Source organism: Meriones unguiculatus, chromosome 8, assembly GCF_030254825.1.
Source record: "Meriones unguiculatus strain TT.TT164.6M chromosome 8, Bangor_MerUng_6.1, whole genome shotgun sequence".
NCBI classification, from domain to species: domain Eukaryota; kingdom Metazoa; phylum Chordata; class Mammalia; order Rodentia; family Muridae; genus Meriones; species Meriones unguiculatus.
The window spans coordinates 61,857,866-61,880,201 of record NC_083356.1 but is presented as its reverse complement, the minus strand read 5'-3'; the positions used below and the strand labels follow the sequence as shown (position 1 = coordinate 61,880,201).

Sequence of the window (22,336 nt, the reverse complement as noted above, 5' to 3'; positions counted from 1 at the left end):
AAACTTTGAATTTTGACTTTGATTGGGAAATTATATCTAAACTATATAGTTAGCATTATATAACTGTTCATGAAGTATTCTTTTCATTCAGTGTTGCAATATCCATGTTTTACAAAGCATTAAAAATATGGAAATATGCAGATTTTTGAATCTTTGAATGTCATCTATATAGTCTTACATTTTTAAAATGACAGTTATTAAATGTAAAAAGATGGTGTTTTTTTCTGGTTTATTTTAATGTGGTTCAATATATTTTATTTATAAAATAGTTGTTTTTAAAATGATCTTTACCAATAAGGAATTTTAGTTGGAATAAATAGCTAATGCTAGTTGTAATATAAAATTCAAATTTATAGTGACTTTCAGCATCATTGGAATTCTTAAAGTTTCATATATTGTTAGGTAATAGTTAAAAATATACAAATATTAAGGCTTATCTTTTCATGTGTTCTGTCCTTGTCCTTACAAAAGTTTTCAAATTCTGTTGCTGTATTTTAAGAGATTTGATGGATAATTGGTAAATATGTTCAGTATCATTGGCGCTATCATTAACACAAACTATTTAAGATGGCCATTGGAAATAACAATAAAAGCAAGAAGAATTAATAAGCAATATATAAACAGAAACTGCATCTGAAATATTAGAAGTATAACAAATTTGAAAAAAGTTATGTTTTTTGCCATTTTCTCATTAATCATCCTTTTGCAGAAATGAAGTTTTAAGTAGTTTGTAGGTTTTCCTACTCCAATCATTATGCACAGTCAGATAAGCATTTAGAGTAGACCACTTTGGTGCTTTATACAAGCAGAATGTTTAGAAAAAGACCTCCTAAGCAGTGACAGAAAAGCTACTTGTTAAGTTAGGATTTAGGATATTTCAAAAGTGACTTTGTATTAATGAATCCTATTAAGAATCCTATTCTTTGACCATAATATGCTCAAAGAAAAAAAAGAATTCTGGACAATTTGGTTTAATAGTGAGAAGTAGGCATATATATGTGCGATATATATATATACACACACACACACACACACATACATGGAATCTAAGTAATGCTGATATATCAGGAAATAGGAATATATAGAATGCATAAGAGAAAAATTTAAGGTACTATATAGTATCATATATATTTTATTAGAAAAATGTGTATTTTTGGCTTGTGTTTTTTAATTACCCAGAATCTTTGAATCATTATCCCAGAACCTTCTAGATAAATTGCTTTGAATTATGACTTCAGGGTTGAATGTTGTTAAATGCTTTATTATTCTCTTAGAAAAATTGATATATTATTGTTTATTTTGGTTATCATTTTTCCCTTAGAATAACAAATACTAAGGCTCATTTTATAAAACATTATACAGGCTGGATATCAATATACACATTAGACATACTTGAATTTTAATGGAATTTCCTTAGTTCCTGAAAATACAGTAGGATTTAAGAACATACAAGTTTCGAAATTTAAAAGGTAGTATATATGAGATAATTCATTATGTACTTTGTAGGGGTCTTCTTGTCACAATATTTTTAATATGTTAGATTAACATAGTAGATAGTAGATAATTTATTTTCAAGATTCTTACCTGGCTCTGATAGAGTTTTAATATACTTTAGTGTACTATACTTTCAATTTTATTTTAAATATCAAGGGCAATAGCCCTCCCAATTTGAGTTTTCAATCACTATCCTATTTTTACGTAGTCCAATAGAAATTATCATGTGTACTCTGATACAGATGCTTCAGTCATATTTCATAATCTTTACAACAAATGATTGCTTCAGTATTGAATTTAAGTTTCCTGTAGAATGATTATTAAAAAAAAAAACAGTTTTAGCCAGGGACTCTATATTAATGATCTTTCCTTTGGAACTGAATTCTGTAATTGGAGGTCATTTTTTTTTATTTGTTGCTTATAGTTAGATTTCTCTGTTAAGACTCACTGTATTTACTTTATACTTAGTTTCAAAACGTTCATGTTTTTACCTTGAGGTAAGAATAAATTGTCTTTCTCAATACTTCTGTACTGCATGATTCTAAATATTCTACTGGAAATCCTTAATACTTTAAGCTTTATTTAAGCAAATTAATGTGATGAGGCTTTGGTATCACTGTTATAAGATTGTAGTTCCCTGGTTCCTGAGAAACTGGAAGAGGATTTTAGGATCATTCAGGTTCTTAAGATCAGGGGCAATAGTTTTTCACTCATTTATGTGCTTCTCATCTATAATTCAGTGTGCAACATTAGTACTTACCCAATATATCTTTATTAAAATAATCTGAATCAGGGTGTATAATCTATACCTCTTATTTGAAAATACAGACTTGCTGAGATTAGGTGCATAACCACAATTAAAAATTTCAGATTCGGTAACTACACTGTAATTTTCATGATACACTCTTACTGTAATGGAGTTTTTTTCTTTTTAATCATTTGTATAAAAATAATGCCAAAAGTAAATTTAATGGTATACAACATGTGCTTGCATGACACATGTGTGCACATACAGGCACACATACACCCATGGTGTTGTATAGGTTAATATTATAATATTATAGTATTTTTATATAGTATAAGCTATTTATACTATATTACAATTATATAGTATAAGCTATATCTTTCACAGGAGGAGAGACCAAAAAATCTACATGAATTTATGCATCTACCTGGCAGTGAATCAGTAAAGTCTAAAAATTTTTAAATGTCTTCTCATAGTGTTATTCTTTGGTTCTAGAAAAAGAAGTCCATCAGTGTCCAGGGATCAAAATCGAAGATACGACCAAAGTGAAGACAGAGAGGAATATTCACAGTATGTTCCTTCAGATAGCACAATGCCTCGATCTCCATCAGACTATGCTGATAGACGACCTCAACGTGAACCTCAGTTTTATGAAGAGCCTGATCATTTAAGTTACAGGGATTCTAACAGGAGAGGCCATCGACATTCCAAAGAGTATGTTGCAGATGACGAGGATGTGGAGAGCAGAGATGAATATGAGAGGCAAAGGAGAGAGGAGGAGTACCAGGCACGCTACAGAAGTGATCCAAACTTGGCCCGGTACCCAGTAAAGCCACAACCCTATGAAGAACAAATGCGGATCCACGCAGAAGTGTCCCGAGCGCGACACGAGAGAAGGCACAGCGATGTTTCTTTGGCAAATGCTGAGCTAGAAGATTCCAGGATTTCTCTGCTGCGGATGGATAGACCATCAAGGCAGAGATCTATCTCTGAACGGAGAGCCGCAATGGAAAACCAACGCTCTTACTCCATGGAAAGAACTCGAGAGGCTCAGGGACCAAGTTCATATTCTCAAAGGACCACAAATCATAGTCCTCCCACCCCCCGGAGGAGCCCCATCCCGGTGGATAGAGACATGAGGCGAGCCGACTCTCTACGGAAGCAGCACCACTTAGACCCCAGCTCTGCTGGGAGGAAAACCAAGCGAGAAAAAATGGAGACAATGTTAAGGAATGATTCTTTGAGCTCGGACCAGTCAGAGTCAGTGAGGCCGCCTCCACCGAGGCCTCATAAATCAAAGAAAGGAGGTAAAATGCGCCAGGTTTCACTGAGCAGCTCAGAGGAGGAGCTGGCGTCCACCCCCGAATACACAAGCTGTGATGACGTTGAGATTGAAAGCGAGAGTGTGAGTGAGAAAGGTAAGCTCTCCTGGCACACATTTCACCCGTCGGCCACGCACGGGCTTTCTTGCTTTCGTGGACTTCTTGGTCAGCATTCGGTGGCTACTTCTCCTTGTATTTCACGTATTTTAAAGGTGTTTGGCCATGTGAGAAAGACTCTATAGTATAAAAACCGAGTGCCTCTTGTTATCTGTGGGTAAAAAAGCCTTGTTTTAAAAATGCTTTCTTGCTTTGTTCCTTAAGTTTCCTTGCATCATTAGATGGCACCGTATATTTACACATAACTCATAGTTCCAGTTTTAAATAGAACATTTTTTTGCATTTCTTTATAAAAGTAGGAATGGGTTTACAATACAACATTTGAAACATTGTTCAGGTATTTTAAAGCATGAAATACCACCTTTCTTAAAACAAAAACAAACCAAATTGCTGTTATACTTAGGATTCAACCCTTTTCTCTGAATGTAGACGTTTCAGATTTATAAATTTAGTAGACATTGTAAAATAACTTTGTATCCTTTTTTCAAATGCTGTAATTATAAGCCTATTTTCAATTCATTTAGTATTCTTTAGAAATTTCAGTGGCTGCACTGTTGTTCTATCATAAGAATATCACGAGGTAAATATTTACTTGTTTGAAGTGTAGAAGTTTCTTCTAAATGCTTACTTAATAATTTTTTGCCTACTTCTCTGATTGTGTATATATGTGTGTGTGTTTAGATTTTGGAGTTTTAAAACTTTAATATTTTAGAATTGCTTTCCAAAAAGTTTCTTAACATTTTTTCTGCTGTTGTCATATGCTTGAACTTTTTATTTCAAAGCACCTTTATTTATTTATTTATTTATTTATTCATTTGTCTACTAAACAGGCCATAAAAATACCATATCTCATCTGAATTTTATTGTGATATGAATGTTTAACATTCAGTATCTTCTATGAGTCATTTGTTCATCCCTTTATTCCTTCTGGTGACTTCCTTCTGGATTGTTACAAGTTTTCTATAAGTGTTTTATATATTAGAATTTTCTCTCATTAGCTGTTATTTGGTTAATTTGTTTCCTATTTGGATGCTTGTCTGTTAGTTTTCTTTCATCATTTGAGGACAGCAAGCTTAGCACAGCTACAGTTTCCTTTGTTGATTTCTTTTTCTCATTATGCCCATGCATAGACACACTTTATTCATCTCCAAATCAATTAAGTAATTAGCTATATGTTTTCTCCTTCAAATTATTTTTAACCATTAACTTTTTGGTTTATTTTTTCTGAAATTTGTTTTGATGTATGGTAAAGTATATCAGATTGGTGAGTATATAACATGAATTTTTCATTTCAACTTCTTTTTGTCAGTTTTATAATAATAGTTGGTAGTCCTTTTCTTTTTAAAATAATCAACACTAATAAGCAGAGGACCAGGAAGTTGTGAAGATTAAAATTAGTATAGTGATTTATATGGTAGCAGAGATAGCTAGTTAGAAAATAAAAATCACAAGTAGTTTCTAAACTAAACCCAGAAAAATGTTTTTTAAAAAAATAATTATGAAGATATGATGTTACTTGTAGGAAAAATGATAAACTTTTTGTCATAAATAAGGAAAATATGAATAGAGGTCATTCTATATTCCTATTTAGGAAGGCTAAATACTATAATGAAATGTACCAAACATAAGGTTAGTAATAGCCACAGTCTCAATTGGATTCTTAAAATACCGTATTTAATAAAGTTAACAGCTTAATACAAACAGTAATTAAGAGTTGTAAAAAAAAATCACTTGACCAAATGCTAACAAAATATAAATAATTGGGAGTGTGGTTTGACAGAAAAATTGACAGTTATTAGTGGAATTTAATATAGTATATATATATTTTTAAGTACATTTTTTTAAGATTTATTTATTATTTATATAACATTCTGCCTGCACACCAGATCTTACTATAGATGGTTATGAGCTACCATGTGGTTGCTGGGAATTGAACTCAGGACCTTTGGAAGAACAGTGAGTGTTCTTAGCCTCTGAGCTATCACTCCAGCCCAATATAATATATTTTAAAAGGCATGAATAATACTGTCTAAAGTCACTTCTGTACAAAAGAGGACATAAAATTTGAACAAATGAATCAGGGAAATGCATGTGCAATTGACAAACTAAGTTACAGCCTTATTTCATAATTATTACTTCTATTTGTGAACTGAGAAAACTGATATTATAGAAATGTAACTTCTAAAAGAGAACTGTAGGTCTCAATCAGTTTATTAAGGAACATGAAGAAATTAATTTTTTAAAGAAATAGTCTTTAATTATACTTAATAATGGTATTTTTCCCTTTTGGGTAAGGTATATATTATGATACAAATCAACCAAAATCTAATAGTAATTTTAGGTGGTTTGTTTTCTATTACAAGAGTTATATAATTTACTTATTCTTTGCTAAAATAATGCCATAATTTACTGAACAAGAGTATATCTTTATAAAACACACAGAGGTATATAATTGTAATGTCTGAAAATTGTCTATGTGGTAGGCTTGTAGTGTTCTTTTGTTCAAAGTTTCTAAAGTAATGACATTAAAAACTCTCATAAAATAGCTGCATTTGTTAAACTCACAGGGAATACTGTTATGCACAGTACAACATATCACACAGAGAAAATACCTAGCATTCACATCCGTGCTCTACGCTAACTTGAACTCCTAGTGCCCACTTCTCAATAGGGTCCTTCTTTTTGTCTATCTGAGAGTTTGTTTTACAATGTTCAGGGTTTTTTTTTGCTAACATACAGTAGTAAGAAGAAGGGTAGCAGTTGAGACCAGAGGTTTCAGAGAATATGCTTGCATCCTGTCTTGTCTGTGCATCATTATGGAGACATATTTATTTGTGAAAGGTATCAAATGTAGAAGTAAGCAATTTATAAACATAATCTTATTCTAAACATAATTGTAATTCATAGCCATCTTAGGTCTTTAATGCATGGCATTCCCCCTCTAATTTTATTAGCAGCCTCTGAACATACTTTTTTTTTCCTTTGATATTTTTGTTGAAATGTCATTCTAATGAGGAGCAGTGAGATTTTGAAAGATAATCAATCTTTTGTTTGTCACCATAGGCTAGATAACTCCAAAGATTTTGTTTTACATCATGGTTTTGCCACTGTCTTTGCTTTTCTGATCCTTCTCAGTTTCTAATACATCAGTCTCAGATCTTTGCAGGTAAATTTGACCCAAGTAGTCTAATTTAAATTTTTTTTATCTAATAATGGATATGTAGCATAAACTATATCATTGCAGAAAACTTCTTCTCCATCCTTATGTGAGTGTCTACAACATAGAAGATATTTCTTGCTGTCTTAATAATAAAGGTTCATCATTTAGTTTAAAACAAGCTTTGACTTTTTTTTGCTTTCCTTTTGGCTAGTCTTTTTTTTTTTAACATTACTAGTACATTGATGCTTTTGACATGAATTTGCTACTTAGGTTAGATTTCACTATTGTGAATATATAGAATTTCACTCATTTAGAATCGTTGTCATTTTGCTTATCATATTTTATTAAGTGATGCTAATAATTATAACTTGCGAGTGGTTGTTTATTATTTGTTTGAAAGTGAAAAGGAGATTTAATAGGAAGAACATCTCCTTTTCAGTCTAAGAGATTCAGTCCTGAGTGTGTTCTTCACTGAGTATGCAGCTTTCTTCTGCCTTGTAAAACATTCTAGGTTGGGGCTGGAGAGATGGCTCAGCCGTTCCTGCAGAGGATCTGAGTCAATTTCTATCACCCATGTGGTGGCCATTATTTCTAAATCCAGTTCTTGTATATCTGGCCTCTGCTGGCACGAGGCACACATGTGGTGCACATACATATGTGCACACAAGACAATCATATATGTGAAGTAAATCTAAAGTACTTAGGACTGTGTCCTTATCTTTGAATCTGTGAATAAGAAAAGTAGCATATATTTTTGTGATTTGGTTACTGAAGAAATCAAATGAAACTATATGAACACATGATAATTAATAAGAAACAGGTATTCTGATCATTTTTAGAGTACTTATTTAATGTTCTATAGAAGTCAAGAATTCTACAGGATAATTCTCCAGAATTTTGGATGAATATATAATTGTGGTTATGTGGATTGTGTTGCTGTCACCTCTTCTAGGATCTGCCCTGTGTTAAAACTCCTCATTGCTATTTAGGAAGCATATAGTATTTAATTGGTGAGGTGTAATTTGAGCTATAATTCAATGCCTCCATAAATGTAAAGCATCTATTTTTCATTTTTCTGCCAAGAACTTTTTCCGTGCCTATTATTTAGAAGGTGTTGGATTGGATCCAGTGGAGAATGTAGAGGTAAATAGCATTCTTTCTCACCTCAAGAAATTAAGACTAAAATCCCTAGATACATAGACTTCAGAAGAGTCATTGGTTCTATACTCTAATTTCTCTGTGCACCACTTGTCTTAGAATACTTATCTATTATTTTAGTTCAATGTGATATACTTACTTTTTAGATTGTTAAGTTAATTACCTGCCCTGTTTGTGTTCATCTAGGCAATTATAAACTGATTGAAATAAATCTTTAATGCTGATGCCACAGTGATTCTAACTTTACCTATTTAATGTTATTCTCAAAGTTTGAATGTTTTTCATAAAGTTTATAACATACTTTTTACTTTGTTACTTTTGTTTCTTTCTTTGATCATCACCGTTGGTAGTTGGTTCTAGACAACTGTATTTTATGAGACTGTCTTACGCAGAATGTTTCACAGCATCCCTAGCCTCTGCCTCCTAGGTGCCAGTCACACTCCAGGCCACCTGTGACAACGTAAATATGACTAGACACTGCCAGTCCTTTATGGAAGAGAATTCACACCCTCATTCCCCACCTCCCTGGCCCTTCTTTCTACTTCCCTTTCTTAATTCTTCTTATTGATATGGTCACAACTAATGCATATTAAAAAGATTATTTTAAAGTGGAGCTAAGTAGAAAAATACCAGACAACTTCACAGAGAAGGATAGTAATTCTGTAATACATTTGTCATGTGTTTTTGTGTGTGTATGCATATGTGTAAGTATGTCCTATAGTCTGACCATGTAAAATTACAAAATCATCCCTTGTTATCTGGAAGGAATTGTTCTAGGACACTGCAGTCAGACACCGTAATATGCAAATGCTTAAGTTTTTAATTTAAAATGACTGTATTTGCATATAACCTGTTTCATCCTATACCTTATAAATCTTGAAACATACGATGTATATGTACTCGCATAGTGTTATAGTGTTTTATGATGAATAATGACAAGGACATATGTCAATATGTGATCATGGTAGGTACAATCAAAAATATTTTCATTCTCAGTTGTTTGTCTTTATGATTAGAATCTTCAGATAGAGAGTTGTTTCATAGCGTGGATCAGTGTCAATTACCTACCTCCTGTGTTGGATCTCTGTGGCCGACTTGGGGCTGTGGTTTTCCTGTTGCTCTCTTCTAGGCCTAGAGTCAGGGTTAGGCGTGGTGTTTGGTTACTAATTAATTGATGTATTATTTATATTATACTTTTCTTTATTAAATTTATTTTAATCATTATGTGGCATATTTTAACTTCATTCCATAGTTGTAGTATTAATCATTTTCCTAACCACATGAAGACATTCTTTTGAAGCACTTATGTTCAGTGTGGCATGTTTTAGTTTTCTTTCCAGTGCTTCGTGCTACTGATTTTTACATGTTTGTTAAAGGCATTTTTTTTTTGTCTTAGTTGAAAAGTTTTGAAGAGATTAGGTTAGCAAATTCAATAATTCATGCTTATAGTAGTGTCCTAAGCCATAAATTAGAAAATGCTTCTTTGAATTATTAGGTTTTAAAAATTAAGCAAAATATACTTTGTTTTTTAAAAGTACTGTTAATAAAGGTAGAAAGATTGCATATTTTCCTTTCAGAAAGAAGCAAGTGTTTTTAAGCTGTCAAATACAAAAGGTGTTAACTTATATTAGTCCCAATTTAGGCCTCAATAATTATCCTCTTACATAATTTCATATTTCTTATAGTCTTTAGAAGATTGACTATATAATTATAAAACTGAGGCTGCTAAAAAGTTAGCATATTAATAATTTGAAGAAAGAATTAATTTATGATAATTGAGGTAATGAAGCATGTAAAGAAATCTAAACCATGTGGACTCAAAATTATTTGTGGAAGTTTTGAAAATGAGACTTTTTCAATTTTTAGGTAGCTACTTGCTAATGACTTATGTAAGAGAAATACTTTTAGAAGTTGAAGACTTATTGCCATGTGTATTAACTTTGTTGGCGAATAATTTTATGCTAAGTATGTATATCAGTTGTACTGTTATCCTGGACTTTCACTTTTGAATAAACAGAACTCAAATGAAGCTACATAGATATAACTAGGTATGCTGTTCATTTATTAGACAGCATTATGAAATCATTGTAGCATGTTTTTAAAAAGTACATGTGAACTCAAGTCTGGATACCTATCATGAAAATTTTTTCAAAGTGTCATTTTATGTATGTTGGTATTTTGCCTGCATTATGTCTGTGCAGCACATGCATGTGTGGTGGGTGCAGAAACCAGAAAAGGACTTGGGTTCTCTGGAACCGGAGTTACAGATACTTTTGAGAACCATATGGGTGCTGGTAAGCAAACCCAGATCCTCTAGAAGCGCAGACAGTGCTTTTAGCTGCTGAGCCATCTCTCTAGTCCCCCAAAGAGTCTTCTCAGTAAATGTTTGACATCATTTAATGGTAGCATGTCTTCTATTTTAAGGACACAGTGGCCACTGTTCTTAGGTGTTCATTTCAGTTCCTAAAGGCTGCTTACAGGTCCTTTCCACATGGTCTTCCCATCACAGCTGTTTAGCAAGTCAGCAAAGCAAATATCTACAGGCAGCTTGATGATACAGTGATGCCCTGCCACCTTAGGAGCAAATCACAGCTCTCATAAAAAGAGAGGAAGATCATACTGAGTGTTTGTGAGAATTCTCCTATGTGCTGTATTAACACTACAGAAAAGTTTTAGCATTAATTCTCAAAATACTGTTTCTGGCACACATCACCAGAAGGCTTATGTGTTTCAGATGAGTATGAAATTCATATTATGTGACCCTTTCATTTAGCCATAATGCCTTTAACATGCTCTGAATGCCAGTAGTTTTTCCCATTCAGTAGTCTCCCCCTTCGGTTTATTATTAGGTAGCGTTCTTTGATGTCTACATGTCACTTTGTTAGCTTTTGTAGAATATTTTTGTTATTTTAGCTTTGGAACTATGTAAATAAAGACATTCTTTTTGATGATTTATAAATTTATAAAGCAGTCAACTTTCATTGTTAAGTACATTTGCTTTAGGCTTTATGTTGTATTTTACTTAGATCAAGTTTCCATGTATTCATCATTCTCTGAACTTCTAAAATTTTTTTCAGTATCAGTAGATAAATTGATGGGATTATTTGACTTCTTTCTTTGAGTTGTATAAATGACGAAATACAATGAATTTTCAAATATCTAACTACTCTGTGTTCCTGAATCAAACTTTACATGGTTATGAACTATTTCTCACTTGATAAATTTTATTTAGGAATACTTTTTAGGTATTCCCGAGTCCTCATTTAGATTTGTTTTTTTCACTTTCTTTTATGAAAACATAAAACCTATTTTTCTTATTTCTTTTTCTTGCATATCCATAAGTTATTTGAATATTTTTAAAAGATATAATTGTGATTTTTTAAAAATAATTTTTCATAGTTTTTTTATTGATTGTTTTAGGTAATGTATTTCATGTATATATTTTACACACTACTAGCATTTATAGTTAAACACTTAGAGGTAAATACAGAAACCTTTCACTCTTAATGTTTATTTATCTCCCCTTCCTAAATTTTTTGTATGTGTATTGAAACCCAAAAATTAGGTATTATAATACTTGGCAATTAGGTAATACAAAAGTCAGATAATACAATACTCTGCAATTCAAATATCTAAAATGACTTAGAAAACTCAAAACAAAATTCTTTTGTATTTATTCATATTTTTATTTACCATGTTTCCCATTCCTTTTTAATATTCCCAGGCTCCTTATCTTTTTATAGCTCTCTGTGTCCTTAGCTGTTTTTCTTTTAGCTATTCTTTTAGAAAAGGTCTGTTAGCGACAAACTCACTTAGCCTTCTTTTGTCTGAGAATGTTGTTCATTCTTGAAAGCTATGATCATATTTGAAATGTAGGCTGCTTTATTCATTTATTTATTATTATTATTATTATTTTTTGCAGTTGAAAACTGCTGTGCTACTCCCTTGTCCCCTCCCAAGTTCTGATGCAACATTTGCTGGCATTCAGCATATCATTCAGTATAGTTCTTTTCCCCATCCTATACATTGTTTGATGTGTTATAGTATTTAGCTTATGTTTTAGTTTGGTTAGGCTACATACTTGTATGGATTTTTGTGTTCTTTTATTTTAAAGATATGCATAACATTTTGAATCTATAGGTTTACATCTTTATAGCACAGGGAAATTTTAGCTTCAACCTTCTAGTACTTTTTCAGCTCATTCTATAACTACAACTGTCTGAGTATCTTTCGTTACTGACTCTCAGGTCTTTGAAGATTTGTTTCAGCTTCTAATTCTTTAGTTTATTCTGTTTTTCAGAATGAGTAATTTTTCTTTTTTTTATTATTTATTACAATTTATTCACTTTGTATCCCAGCTTGGCCTCCTTCTTGTCTCCTCCCAATCTCACCTTCTCTCCCTCTTTTCTCTATGCCCTTCCCTAGTCCACTGATAGGGGAGGTTCTCCTCCCCTTCTATTTGACCCTAGCTTATCAGGTCTCATCAGGACTGGTTACATTGTCTTCCTTTGTGGGCTGACAAGGCTGTATCCCCCAAGGGGTAGGTGATCAGAGAGCCAGCCACTGAGTTTGTGTCAGAGATATCTCCTGCTCCCCTTACAAGGGACCCCACTTGGAAACTGAGTCTATGGGCCACATCTGAGCAGGGGTTTTAGGTCTCCCCATGCATGGACCTTGGCTGGGGCATCAGTCTCTGCAGTATTTTTTGTTTTTTGTTTTTTGTTTTTTTTTTTTTCTCTCTCCTTTTGGAGCTCCTGTCCCCTCAAGTTTCCATTTTCCCCTTCTTTCATAAAATTCCATGCAGTCCGCCCAAAGTTTGGCTAAGAGTTTCAGCCTCTGCTTCAAATCAATATCTTGATCAGCAGTCTTTCAGAGGCCCTCTGTGGTAGGCTCCTATCCTGTTCTGTGTCTTCTGCTTCCAATTTCTATCGCGTTTGCCTTTCTGAATGAGAATTGAGCATCTTCCCTAGGGTCCTCTGTGTTGTTTAGCTTCTTTAGGAGTATAGATTTTAGTTTGTTTATCCTATGTTATATGTCTAATATTGACTTATGATTGAGTATATGCCATATGTGTCTCCAAGACCTCTACATTAAATCTGACACACTAAACCTGTTAGAAGAAAAAGTGGGGAAGAACCTGGAATTCATTGGCAAAGGAGACAACTTCCTGAATAGAAAACCAACAGCACAGGCTCTAAGTTCAACAATCACTAAATGGGACCTCATGAAACTGAAAAGCTTCTGTAAAGCAAAGGACGCTATCGTTAGAACAAAACAATAGCCTACGGATTAGGAAAGGATCTTCACCAACCCTATATCTGACAGAGAGCTAATATCCAGAGTATATAAAGAACTTAAAGTTAAAGAACTTAAAGTTAAACACCAACAAACAAAGTAATCCAATTAAAAAATGGGATACAGGGCTAAACAGAGGATTCTCAATAGAGGAATATCAAATGACAGAAAAACACTTAAAGAAATGTTCATTGTCCTTGGTAATCAAGGGGATACAAATCAAAACAACGCTGAGATTTCACCTCACACCCATCAGAATGGCTGAGATCAAAAACTCCAGTGACAACACATGCTGGAGAGGATGTGGAGTAAGGGGGACCTTCCTCCATTGCTGGTGGGAATTTAAACTTGTACAACCACTTTGGAAATCAATCAGGAACTTTCTCTGAAAAATAGGAATAGTACTACCTCAAGATACAGCTCCTTAGCCTATATCCAAAATATGCTCAAGTATACAACAAGGACATAGCAGCTCTATTTGTAATAGCCAGAATCTGGAAACAACCCAGATATTCTTCAACTGATGAATGGATACAGAAATTGAATACTACTAAAATCAAGGAAATCAGGAATTTTGCAGGCGAATGGTGGGAACTAGAAAAGATCATCTTGAGTGAGGTAACCCAGAAGCAGAAAGACAGACATGGTATATGCTCACTCATAAGTGGTTATCAGAGTAATTTTTCTTGTTTTACGTTAAAGACACCGTGCCACTGCTCTGCCCTCCCTACATTGGAGTGGACCCCATCCATCTGCTTTGTGAAGTGTCATGTGTTTTCAGTTAAATTTTTCTACTTGGTTATTTTATGTCTTATAATAGTTATTGCTCTAGAACCATGAATATGCTTTCATAATGTTATCAAAAGGATATTTTATCGTCTTAGCCTTGTCCTTTGAAATCGTGTTAGATTTAATTAAAAAGGGCATGCTAATGTGTACATGCTGCCAATGTAGTAGTTTCAAGACCATTTTTCTGTATGTTTTATGGTCAATGGTGTATCTAATTTTCATAATGACAGTAGGCTTGACTGCTTTAACTAATGCTCTTCAGTGTCAGGCGTGGTTCTCTCACCCCTTTTCCCATTACTAGGATGTTTTTGCTTTGGCTCTGCGTAGCTTAAGGTGCTAGACTACGTTTTTCCAGAGTACAGGGCCACATTTCTAGCCTTCCTGTAGTTTGAAATCGTGGGAGAGAAATTGTGACTTGAATGAATTCCCTAATCTCCATGTAAATCACTCATGACTTTTGATTTATAGGCTTCATATCTCCTTTAGCTGAGAAACATATAGATGCTTAACTAGAGTATATTCTGAGAAAGTAATTAGTGTTTTATAGCATAAATATTGTGAGGATCTTGAGTAGTCCCATGCAGAGGCATAAACATACAACAGGCTGGTCATCCCCATCTGTCTGTGTGTGCAATTCTAATTTTTATCTGTGTTATAAAGTTGTTTGAGAAGCACCTTTCTCAACTACTGGTAAAGATTCTATACATTTTATTTTGTATGTATTAGATAACACAGTTTAACTTGTTTTCACAAACACATTTTTAGAGATAATTGTCTCTAGTCTCTTGGCTGTGTGTGTCTTTGTCCTCGGATAGCTATGAATGTGGCCCCACACATTTGTATGTGTCTTTGTCCTCAGATAGCTATGAATGTGGTCCCACACGTTTGTATGTGTCGTTGTCCTCACATAGCTATGAATGTGGTCCCACACGTTTATAGCCTACATTTGTAGCATCACATTACCATATCAAAACATTAGACATGTAATTGCTTGGAAGTCTTGTCAGGACAGGTTACTAGGCTCCACCAATCCTTTTGATTCACTGGATCTAGAGTATCTGTGTATGTATTTCTAACATGTTTTCAGACTCTGCTGCTGCTGTTTTAGGGACTTTCACCATCTTTATTGCTGATAGTTCCATTTGAGTCACTTATAGACCTTTGATTACTAGTACTGTTTAATAGATTCCAAGATACTTTAAAAATCATTTTTCTATTATGAAATATGAATTTTTTTTGTAGTCAATGACATTTCAGATTTTTAAAAACAATTTATTACCGTGTCTTCTCTAACAACAACAAAAAATGTTCTTTCTAATATAGTTTTGTCTTCTCAAAAGTTGTCTTTTTCTTTATTCAGTTGCTTTGGCCAGAAACCTGAACGACAACATTGACTATTCAGTCTTATAGTAAAATTTCTCCATTCTCTTTTTTTTCTTGTGTTAGCTAGTGTGACTATAACCTTTACAGTCACCTTTATGTCGGTTGTAGTCATCTGTATTTTTCCTGCAGACTATTGAAAACACCCTAACTTTTGGTTTCTTTTTACCCAGTCTCTCTATGGAATTTAGATTCAGCTTCTTAAAGTGTAATTCAGATTCTGTCAGGTTTCACTTAGTGTTTGGAAACGCTAATGTTTCACACAGCATGGAAAGATCCACCTAACCTATTCTGTGGTGCGGCACCATTCTCCGGCGCGATGTCCTCCTTCAGTCTTTTGTTAGGTGTGCTGATGGCCTCTGCCTGCTGCTGCTCAGCTTGTTCACTTGTGTGTGTTGGTGCTTCTTCCTGGAGAGCCCCTCCTTTTCTTTTTTGTTTATCCGTGTACTTGCCTCCCCACGAAATTATGTCTTTCCAGTCTCACCTTAGAAGTCCTTACTTTGGAATGTTTGGGGACTCTCATCTAAATTATAACTCAGTTTTTCTCATTGTGTCTTGTTCTCTTCTGTGACACGCTAGTTTGTTGTGTCTCCTCACACTGTTGTAGACATGTTTCTATGTTATTTCTTATACTAGGGCTTCACACAAGATACAACAAATGAAAAGTATTTAGTAAATATTTTTAAATGAATGAGAATATTAATATAGTTTAAATATGTGTATATATGTATGTAGACTGAAAAAAGTCCATTTTGAAAAAAAAGTAAATAACACAGTAAGTTTTGGAAATAGATTTTAACAAATTGCCATAATGTAAGTTGTCTACCAAAACTGTAGCAATGTAATTTCTTAAAAAGATAAGTTGTTTTAATATAATAAGTGATTCATGTTATATAAGTAAATTTTATTATTTCACTTTTCTTTCCTACTGATAGAAATAGAATGAAACTTTTTATAATTTTCACAGACAATTTGTTGTATAACATTTTTAACCACTTAAAATTTTGATACGTTATCATTATAAATATTGTCATATTTCATTCCAGGCACAAGGTTTAATTATTTGGATTTAAAATAATTGTTATTGCTGAGCCACTGCTTAATTTTCAAACTTTCACCAGTCTTTTGAGAAAAAAACTCATGGCTTTATACCAGCATGGAAAAATAAATTAGCTCAAAACCAGACATCTCTGATCAGTCTTTGTCTTAATCAATTTATGCAACTATTTTTGCTTCTACTTTTACTTATCATTAGCAAAAATATTCTATTTTTAAAAACTTTTGCAGGGCTTTTGCAATGTAGGTCTGTCTAGACAACAAAAGCCTTATATTTTGCATTTTATAAAATCTATTTGGATTCATAGCATTTCCCTGGTATTGAATGAGTACTCCAGATAGAGTTCTTAAAAGCAGACAGTGCCCCGCAGTTTAAGGTGTGTATAATCTCTCTATCTGTGCTTTCCATTGTCTCCTCTGTTGCACTCCTGTCTGCCCGCTGTCACAGGAGACATGGACTACAGCTGGTTGGACCATGCGTCTTGGCATAGCAGTGAGGCCTCCCCTATGTCTTTGGTGAGACATGTGGGGCCTTACGCTTTAATTTCTGTCATCATTTCACTTTCCCTTTTTTATTTACACCTTTGCATGTTTTCTTTTTTTGTGTCTTTTTGTTTTGTTTTATCTCACACTTGTAGGGGACAGTCAAAAGGGAAAAAGAAAAACTAGTGAGCAGGGAGTTTTGTCGGATTCTAACCCCAGGTCTGAAAGACAAAAGAAAATGATGTACTTTGGTGGCCACTCTTTGGAAGAGGATGTGGAATGGTCTGAGCCTCAGATTAAGGACTCTGGGGTAGATACCTGTAGTAGCACAACTCTTAAGAGGAGCCTAGCCATAGTGATAAGGTACTGCGACTGTGGAGCCTGCCTTTAACCTGCTCATTTGGTCTTCCTTTGTTTGCTCTCTGTCACTCATTAAAACAGGACAAAAAGGACAGGGCATTTCAAGGGTCAATGTAGCATTTTCTTAAGGTGCAGAAAAGAAAAACAAAACAACTCAACAACTAAGCCAAAAAGCCTTTTGCTGTCTATGCTGTTTTACTTGATTGACAGCATACCAAAACTAAGTAAATTAAAATAAAACTTAGGAACAAAGGAATATTTTGTGTACAGTTGAATGAGAGAACTTTGCAATGTTGTCAAAAACAATAAATAAATATTTTTGGATTGGCTAATTTTAATACTTATATGTATTTTCCTTGGGATGAAAATCAAATTATTAGTAGTTTGAATCCCAGGTAAAAGGGAGATAATTGGGTCTGTTTGCACAGAAAAAGTTGTTTTTCTTTTTTCCCTTTCACTGTCATTTTGTTCTTTTGTTTTATTGTCGTAGCATTTCAGTGTAGTATTAATTAGTATTAATTAGTATTAGATCCATTACCATCGGCTTTGATATTTATTATTTTATTTGCTTTTAGTATAGCATTTTTTTTTAAATCTTACCATGTAGATGTGATTGCCTGGAATTTATCTTTTGCCTGCTGAATTTTGCATGGAGTTATGCATGTTACTTCTAGGTAGCCGTGGAATTACTATGATTACACAAATCATTTATATTGTTGCTTAGCATCTTATTCATAATAAAATGGGTTGTCATTCATAAAGACATAATTCTGAACCCAAGAAAGAAACAAGCTAATAATATTATTGTTATTTAACAATGATTGTCTTTGAATTATCTGTTAAAATAAATGTACTGAGTAGATAGGTCTAGAGCAATCAGTAAAGTTTTTGCCGAGTGTGGTGGCCTATAACCTTCATGTCAGTGCTGAGAGGAAGGAAAATCATCACAGATTTAGAGACTAGCATAGGCTACATAGGGATATCAAGAGCAATCTAGGCTACATATTGAATTCAATGGCAGGTTGAGCTTCTACCAAAATTAAAAAAAATCAGTGAACTTTCATGAAGTAGAAAACATAATCTGTTAATCTTTGAACAAATCCTGTTTCTCCCCATACAGGTTCAGTTGGGAAGGTAGTGGGGATTTATGTAGCTTTGAGAATTTTAATATTCATTATGAGTTTAGATTTCATGTTTTACTGTTTTCCCTTTTAACTTTTACTAGGGTAAGAATATTTCAAAACTTTTCAAAAGTGTTTGAAGAAGAATTGGTCATTTTTTTAGAGAGGTCAACCTAAGCAAATTTTTACTGTATCTTTTCTGCCTGTGAGATTTTAATTAATCTTCAGGAAGTTGAGCTAGCATATATTTTAATGAATTTTTCAGAGTTAATCTTTAGTATCGTGGTAGATAACTGACAATTTTCTATAATTGGATTTAAAAGAGAACCTTGAATTCATAAAGTTGGGGTTATAAAACTAATGCAGTAAGCTCTTAAGTCAGTAATTTATAATGTGAACTGGTTTGTGTAATCATAATACTTTGTAATTCTGAAATTTAGAGATACTGTTCAGTCATGGTGATTCAACATCAGCGTAATCTGTCGTTTTCTTGTTGGTGTATGTTAGCACCCTGTGACGTGGCAGCCGTCCAAAGATGGAGACCGCCTGATTGGTCGTATCTTATTAAGTAAGCGTTTAAAAGACGGGAGCGCGCCTCGAGACTCAGGGGCAATGCTGGGCTTAAAGGTATGTCATAGGCCTTATGGCATTTTGGCTCAATAGTACTTTACTGATTTGTCCACAAAACAAATATAGCTCTTTATGCCAATTTAGGAGATATCTTATTTCCATTTCAAGAATTCTAAAATTTTGTCATTCATTCTTATTAACTCATGTTTCAAGTATTTGAAAGACGTTTCCAGGATAGGTAGATAGTCAGGAGGTGAAGTGATTATCTTGCAAGTGAGAGACTGTGCTTCCGAGTTCCAGAACCTGCATAGAACAGCCAGAGGTGGTGGTGCTCTTCTGTGACCCTGAGGCTGCGGGAGCAGAGCTGGGCAGAGTTCTTGTACTTGCTGCCTTGCCAACCTAATCTAGCCGGCAAAGTTCAAGTCAGTGTTGAAGAAGGACACTAAAGCTTGTGTTCCAGCTTTGCCCAGGCGCACACATATCCCTAAACACTCATGCATGTGGACTTGCCAACGCACACATCTATGTATAGCATGTACATCTGCGCCTGCAAACACACAAATATCCATGCACAGTCATACACATACACTGCAAACACAGACAAATCTATGTATGTTCTTATACATGTACATCTGACATGTATTCAGGCACACTCATACACATGTACATCTGCAAATTTACACGTCTATGCACACTTGCACACAGGCACACCTGAAAACTCACACATATACATGCATTATCAGACACATCTACACCGTGGACACCAGCATCCATGCAGCCTTATATACATGTGCACCTGTAAACACAGTCACACAGACATAGTTATTTTCTGGCAGTTCATAATAATAATTTTACATGCATTTTTGAAAGACATTGATAATAACCTGGTTAGAAAAAGGTTTGAACCCTAAATGCAATGAATATATTTGAACCTATACTGTTTATTTTGCCTATATTTATGTCAGTATTAAAATAATAGCTTTAATTTTTCAGCATGAAAATTTGAAGTTATAATATACACATTAAATGAAAATGTATTTTTGTATTGACGTAATAAAGTGTATGTGACATTATGTTTTAGAGAAAATTAGTTTGTCTTGGTTTCGGCTGTCAGGCATCAAACTAATGCCCTTATGCATGCTAGTCAAACACTAGCAAATTAATTATATTAACCCCAAATATATCGTTTGTAATATCGTTTGTAAGCCCCTAAATATGTATCTCATGTGACAAAAAATATTAATGTCTATATTTGAACTATAAAATCATAAAACACTATTTGCCAATTATACAAATAGGGCTCTTTCAAGTTTTGTTATGTCTACTATACCTAATGAAAAACTGAAATAAAATAGAGTAAATCTTTCAGAGTTAAGCCATTGCTACAGAAATTGTACTCTAGAATATAGTAAACAGTAGATTTTAGGAAAATGTCGGTGTAGGTGACATTGGGTGGGTATAGTGTGTTTCACACTCATCTGGTTACTTTACATCTCTCATCTTAGTATTTTTTGGTGCTTTTCTAATTTTTCCATGATCAGGGAGAGATGGTGACAGTGATTTTAAATGCGGAATGCTTATGATAAAACAATGGGACAGAGTTTAAGAAGGCTTGGCTTGATTTCAGTTAAGAGTAGTTATTTTTATTCTTCCTTTTTTTTTTTTTTTTTTTTTTTGGTGCTGGAAACATCTGGGAAAGTCACAGTGAACATGACCCTCAGCCAGGCCATGTGAGGAGAGGGAGAGGGGAGCCAGGAGACCAAGAGGGTATAGGGCAGACCAAAGGGCATCGTAGTTACTCTTTACACAACACTGGAAGACTAAACTCATAGTATCAGTTAACCTGTCTACGATGGAGAATATAGCATGTGCTTTGAGTTGTTGAAATAAGATAAAATAAAGCAGTATATAGCATTTAGTACAATAGCTTAGTATCTGAATTTTGTAATAATCACCAGTGACTGTAATTACAGTGCTATTGTTGCTAAATTTTCTTGTGCAACAACAGTCTTCTTTCCATGAAGATGTGAAACTATAAGAAATTTATATTTAACTTTCAGAGGTAAGCATAGTATTAATTAGTATGACTACATTGCAACTAAGTATAATTTACCATGATTGGGGAATGTATGCATGGATCTCAGTGATCTCAGTGATCTGTAATTTACTTCATAAGAGAACAAACCATTTTCCTCAAGTCAGGGAATTTAGTTAGCATCATTTGTTTCACCTGCTGTGAGATTTGCTTTGGACTGCTTGAATAGTGGCTGCCCACAGTCGTAGAGGTAATTTGTTAAGAGTGTTGTATTTTACATAAGATGCTACAACATTCCTAATACGCGTTTCCAAAGAAAATAAAAAGTAGAAAAATTGAGCTCCAAGTAATCGAAAATTTGTATTATTTCTAATGAAATAATTTTCTCACAAAAGATCTGTTATCATTATGGATATCATCATTATAACCAAAAGATTATTAATGCAAATATAGTAGTCTATCATAATCATAGCAAAGTAATGAAAAATTTTATATTTCATATTTATACCGAAAATGTTTATATAATTAAAAAGTGCTATACTATTTTGAGAAATGATAAAAATGAGAATTTTATAATAAGAAATTTTTGAGTTGATTTTTAAATTTTTTGTTGTTATTATTAGTTATTACAATTTATTCACTTTGTATCCCAGCTGTAGCTCCCAACCTCATCTCCTCCCCATTTAACCTTCCTTTCCTTTCTTCCTCTCTATCCCCTATTCCCCTCCCCTAATCCCCTGACAGAGGAGGACCTCCTCCCCTACTATCTGACACTAGCCTATCAGGGCTCATCAGGACTGTCTGGATCCTCTTTCTCTGTGGTCAAAGAGCGGGCAATGGAGTTCATGCCAGAGACTGCCCCTGTTCCCCTTTCTAGGGAACCCCCATGGAGACTGAGTTGCCTATGGGCTACATCTGAGCAGGGGTCTAGGTCCTCTCCATGCATGGTCCTTGGTTAACTGATCAAGGGCTCCTCTGGGGCCAGAATTTTTTGGCACTCTTGGTCCCTTGTGGAACTTCTGTTGCTTCCAGGTCTTTCTATTTCCCCCTTCTTCCAGAAGATTTCCTGCACTCTGCCCAAAGTTTGGCTATGAGTCTCAGCATCTGCTTTGATACCCTGCTGAGTAGAGTCTTTCAGAGGTCTCCTGTGGTAGGCTTCTCTCCTGTTCTCTGTCTTCTCCCACTTCCAGTGTCTATCCTGTTTGCCTTTCTGAATGGGGATTAAGGCTCTTCCCTTAGGGTCCTTCTTGT

At 34.0% G+C, this 22,336-nt stretch overlaps 1 protein-coding gene across 42 annotated transcripts in view; it reads left to right on the top strand.

The window, feature by feature from the left end:
• Positions 1-22,336, top strand: part of Rims2 (regulating synaptic membrane exocytosis 2) — a 522,675-nt gene that overhangs the window by 242,010 nt on the left and 258,329 nt on the right. For 32 of the 42 annotated variants that reach the window (XM_060389550.1, XM_060389547.1, XM_060389526.1 and 29 more), the window contains 3 exons: positions 2,735-3,657; positions 16,965-17,032; positions 18,988-19,107. In XM_060389550.1, the coding sequence (XP_060245533.1) occupies positions 2,735-3,657; positions 16,965-17,032; positions 18,988-19,107 (1,111 nt within the window). Of the gene's footprint in view, positions 1-2,686; positions 3,658-7,921; positions 7,982-16,964; positions 17,033-18,987; positions 19,108-22,336 lie in introns of all 42 variants that reach the window. The other 10 variants (XM_060389569.1, XM_060389540.1, XM_060389538.1 and 7 more) reach the window with 2 other exon arrangements.